The sequence below is a fragment of the Myotis brandtii genome, unplaced genomic scaffold (assembly GCF_000412655.1).
Source record: "Myotis brandtii unplaced genomic scaffold, ASM41265v1 scaffold357, whole genome shotgun sequence".
In the NCBI taxonomy this organism is placed as follows: Eukaryota; Metazoa; Chordata; class Mammalia; order Chiroptera; family Vespertilionidae; genus Myotis; species Myotis brandtii.
The window spans coordinates 885,800-890,765 of record NW_005363729.1 but is presented as its reverse complement, the minus strand read 5'-3'; the positions used below and the strand labels follow the sequence as shown (position 1 = coordinate 890,765).

General features: G+C 59.0%; 1 protein-coding gene across 1 annotated transcript in view; it reads left to right on the top strand.

The window, feature by feature from the left end:
- The window catches only part of CACFD1 (calcium channel flower domain containing 1), a 9,407-nt gene that overhangs the window by 1,553 nt on the left and 2,888 nt on the right, over positions 1-4,966 (top strand). Inside the window, exons 2-3 of the mRNA XM_005871786.2 lie at positions 824-896; positions 2,089-2,214. Of these exons, the coding sequence (XP_005871848.1) occupies positions 824-896; positions 2,089-2,214 (199 nt within the window). The remainder of the gene's footprint in view (positions 1-823; positions 897-2,088; positions 2,215-4,966) is intronic.

Below are 4,966 nucleotides of genomic sequence, written 5' to 3'. Positions count from 1 at the left end.
AGCTGACGAGCACAGAGCAGTGTTGTCTTGTGGGCGCTCGGCGTCGTGGCCCCGGGCTCCTGGCCTGAGTGTGCACGCGGCATGCTTTTGGTGGGCAGGAAGTACGTCTGTTATTTAGGCGGTCTTGGGGGCACACGAGGGCAGCCCCATTGCAGCTGGGCTCACTGCCTGGTCCTCCTCCCCCGCCTGCTGCCTGCATAGGGTTACACGGGAAAACTGGAATTCCAGCCGCGCCGGGCTCAGGTGCACAGGCGCGTTGCAACTTTAATGACCTGGTGCTGCTGGCTGCTCAGCGGGCCTCACCAGCTATGGCGCTGGCTGGGTCCCTGGCAGGCTGCCGGCATTCTTGGTGAAGCTGGGCCTGCGGGCTGTGGAGAGAGGAGGGGGGTGAGTGTGGCAGACCCTGCCCCGTAGGGTGCAGTGGGGAGGGGTGGGCAATGCTCCACATTTGGGGCACCCGAGAAGCCCCTTTCAAGGGTAGAAGAGGATGCACCCCCTTGCTGTGCCGGGGTGGGCAGGCCGGACATGGGACTGGCCTGTGTGCAGGAGAGAAAACAGGCCTGCGAGGTGAGGAGAACACACCCAACCACGGCCCTGGCTGGTGTGTAGGTCAGAGCCTGGGACCCAGGCCTGCCTGTCCTGCTGTTCTCAGAGGCAGCCCTGTCACAGCCCAAACCCAGGCCATTGCCTGAGTCAGAGGACTTCTCGTGGGCCCCCTGGGAATGGGGGGTCGGAAGGGATTCACGCGCCATCTCCCCGGTGGCCCTCGCGGCAGACCCGTCCTTCCCCTGCTTCTAATCCTGCCGTGTCTCTTGCTTTCAAGCGTGCGCCATCTCGGGCCTGTTCAGCTGCATCACCATCCACCCTCTGAACATCGCGGCGGGCGTGTGGATGATGTGAGTAGCGCGCCTTCCTGCGGGGCTTGGGCCACTGTGCGCACCTCCTCCTCCTCCGTGCCCTGGGCTCGGTTTTCCTGAGCCCTGTCAGGGCCGGGCCTGGAACGCCCACCCCGGCCTTTGTTGGGTGTAGTGTCTACAACATCAGACTCCGCGGGCACCAAGTCCACGGCCTTGGGCCTCGCCCTGGGAGCCCCCAGGCCGTCCTGGCCAGCCCACGATGACGACGCGGGAAGGAAGGTTTCTGACGGGTCTCAGTCGGGTGCTGGGATCAGGCGGTCCAGCTCCGAGGTGGGCAGGCAGTGCTGGCTGCAGATGGAGCAGATCAGAGTGGGCGAGGGTCAGGCATTAGAACGCCCGATGAGTCCTTGCCCACCTCCTGCCAGGGTAGCTGCCCCGTGGGAAGGGAAGGGAGGGGTGAGAACTGGGCAGAGCAGCTCTGGCTGCATCTGACACCCCCAGACAATGAGAAGTGGCTGAGCACCCAGCACAGCCCCTGCCCACGTGGGGCGGTGGGGGAGGAGCACAGAGGTGGGAAGATGTCCCGCTCTCAGGGGGCTCAGGCAGTGGTGAGGCCTGGGTTGTGATGCTGGAGCCTGGGGCTGTGTTGGCCGAGGCAGGGGGACGGGGCCCGACGGGTCAGGCCCGACAGGGGAGAGGCCCTGGACCCTTGGAAGAGAAGAGTTGGCCGAGCGCTGTGGAGGGCCACGCTGGGAGGCCTGGCCGTGTGGGAGGTTGTGGGTGAGAGCAGTGTGAGCTGTGCAGAGAGTTCCTGCTCTGGGGGGATGGGGGGCTTTGGGGTGCCCTGAGCCTGTGTTTCTGCCAAATGAGGGGACCCAGGGACTTTCCTCAGGCCTGGAGGTGAATGGAAGGGTCCAGGGTCTGTGTCTGACCCAGCCACAGAGAACACGAAGACTGAGCGTGCACCCTCAGCCCCCATGGCCGAGCTGTCCCAGCCTGGACACGGGCTGCGCTATGGCTGATCTGTCCCAGCCTGGACACAGGCTGTGCTATGGCTGAGCTGTCCCCAGCTGGACACGGGCTGTGCTATGGCTGAGCTGTCCCCGGCCTGGATCAAGGGAAGACCCAGATTCTCGCCTCGGGCATTCAGTTCAGTTAGGGTCACGGGACGGGGAGTGCTGAGACGTTGTCGAGGTCCAGCGGTCAGCCCACGCTCCCTCCCTGCCTCCAGCACGAATGCCTTTGTCCTGCTGCTCTGTGAGGTGCCCTTCTGCTGTCCATTCATCGAGTTCGCCAACACGGTGGCAGCGAAGGTGGACCAGCTGCGCTCCTGGCAGAAGGCTGTCTTCTACTGCGGGTGAGGGCTGCGGGGCCCTGGCATGCTTCCCAAACGCTGCCCGGCAGTGACCTGGGTGGGGTCAGGCGCCCACGGTCGCTCGGGGGAGGTTTCACCTGGGATTCCTTCGTGGGCATCATGGTCGCTGATACAGGATGGGACCCGCCGCCCGGTCATACACGGTTCCGCTTGGTGTGTAGCAGAGAAAGGGCCCGTCAGTTGGGATCCTGAAACGCATTCGGGTACGTTTGTGCCGGTGTCTGCGCAGCCTTTCCCGAGCCGGACGCCCGGCGCGAGGGGAGATGCAGACAGAGAACACGCTCCAGACGCGCCTCTGACCACACTCAGCACAGTGCTCCAGCCGAGCCCTGAGAGGCGCTGACTGCAGGCGTGTTTAATATGCAGAAGCTTCTAGCACAGCGCCCCGAGCCCCAGCTCTCCACAGCCTCTGGCAGCAGCAGCTGCAGGTTTTTACTGTCTCGCTTGCCTTTGGGGGTAGATGCGAGGTGCCTGTTTCTAGGGTTCCTTCCCCGGGAGCCCAGCATTTGGGACTGAGCTCCGATGTGAGTCCCGTCCCGGAGCCATCTGCCCCGAATCTAAACACAGGGTCACGGAACACTGCATCTCCGTGCCCTTGGCCCGGATCTTTACTCTTTAAACGTCAGCAGTCATACATATTCGTTAAAATAGGAAATTGTTGCCCAAGCCCTGCTCCCTGTTGACATTGTGATGCGTGTCTCTGTGTCTTCAGGCGTGGCTCTAAACCTGCCTCTTACAGCTATGACCGTTAGAAGTAAACCTATTCCTGTGCTTTTAAAATTAAACATTATGACATAAACATTCTCAGAATCACCGCAGGGACTCCCCAAGGTCACCCTTACCAATAGGGTTATTTCTTCAGCGGGGCATGCGCCCTGCTCTGTGAACGTGGTCTAAACCGACCTTTGACCTTCACTAAAACTTCCTGTGTGTAAGATGAGGCCTCAGACGCATGCCCAGGTGTGGGGTCACTGGGTCGGAGGGTGCGCTGGGTTAGAAGGTCTCGGGGGGACTGGGTTGCTTTGCACAGAGGAGGGTGCCTGGTTTCCCCATCCACCCACCACGCGCTGCACCATGTCCACATTCTGTCTGTCATCTGAGGAGAAATATTTTTCCACGATCGCATTTTTCTTTTGGGAAAATGGTCCACTTTACTTTTTACCTATTGGCATCTTAGTGTTTCCCTTAGGTTCTATGTGTCTCTATATTAAAGATTTCTTAATCCTTTGTCAGATTTCCTGCAGATGTTTTTCTAGTCTGTTGTTTGCCTTTAATTTTATTTTGACAGATTTTCCCCCTGTGGTCTTTCTGTTGTTGTTGTTGTCGTTTCTGTTATTCCTTTATCACTTAGAAATTTTGTAACACACTTGGTCCTTGAAGAACGCAGGGGTTAGGGGTGCCAACCCCATGCAGTCAAACCCCCTGAAAACGGAAGTGTTAATAGCCTGCTGTTGACTAAAAGAAGCCTCATCGGCAACATAAGCAGTGGGTTGACACATAGGTAGGTATCATATACTGTATTCTCACAATAAAGTAGGCTGGAGAAGAGAAACATTACAATCGTAAGGAAGATGCCCGGCCAGTGTTGCCCAGTGGTTGCGCATCGACCCATGAACCAGGAGGTCACAGTTAGATTCCCGGTCAGGGCAGATGCCCAGGTTGCAGGCTTGATCCCCAGTGGGGGGCGTGCAGGAGGCAGCCGATCAATGATTCGCTCTCATCATTGGTGTTTCCATCTCTCTCTCCCTCTTCCTTCCTCCCTGAAATCAATAAACATATGTTAAAAAATCGTAAGGAAGGAAATAAAATACATGTAAATGCATTTACAGTGCTGTGCACATTTATTGAAAAGGTCCGCACACGCGTGGACCTGTGCAGTTCAAACCCGTGTAGTGCAGGGGTCAGCTGCCCAGTAGGATGTCATGTCACGTGGCAGCCAGATTGGAAGTCCCGGTGAAGTCAGGTCGGGCCCCATTCTCCTCCCCCGTGTGGCCAGAGGGCTGTGCGTCACACTGGGCAGGGGGAGGCCGGGGCGCATGCCTGGGAGCGTGGGCAGCCTCATCCAGGAAGTGGCAGAACAGCATGCTGATCCAAGTCCCCACACATTTCTCAGAGTTTTCCTGGCCGAGTTAATCCCACCATCAAGGCTCAGCCCAGCGGATACTTAAGCCCAAGAGGACACCTGCCGCCAGGGGGCGCCAAGCTGTATGTGGGACCAGAGAGGACAGAGCCAGTGAGCTGCCGGTGCCGGAACCTGGCAATGAGCCCCATGCCTCGTGGGGTTCCACCTTTGGCTCTTCCTTGTTGACCTATGGCGGGCTGTCCTGTCCTATGGCGGGCTGTCCTGTGCTGCCAGGGGCCCGCATTTAATTAGTGCCTCCGTCCCAGGCGGTGTGTGAACTCCCGCACATGCCTGGCCCTCCCTCGCTCAGTCACACGCAAAGCCTCAGAGGGTTGATTCCCACCCCACAGTAGAGACTGAGCCTAAGAGAAGTTAAGCAAGCTGCCTACTGTCACAGAGCCACCATCACAGAGCCCACAGGCATAGAACCTACAGGCACAGAACCCACAGACACAGAGCCCACAGGCACAGAACCCACAGGCACAGAGCCCACAGGCTCAGAGCCCACTGTCACAGCCACCATCACAGAGCCCACAGGCACAGAGCCACCATCACAGAACTCACAGGCACAGAGCCGTAAGGGCCTGAATGGACAAGAGGTTTCCTGGTCTC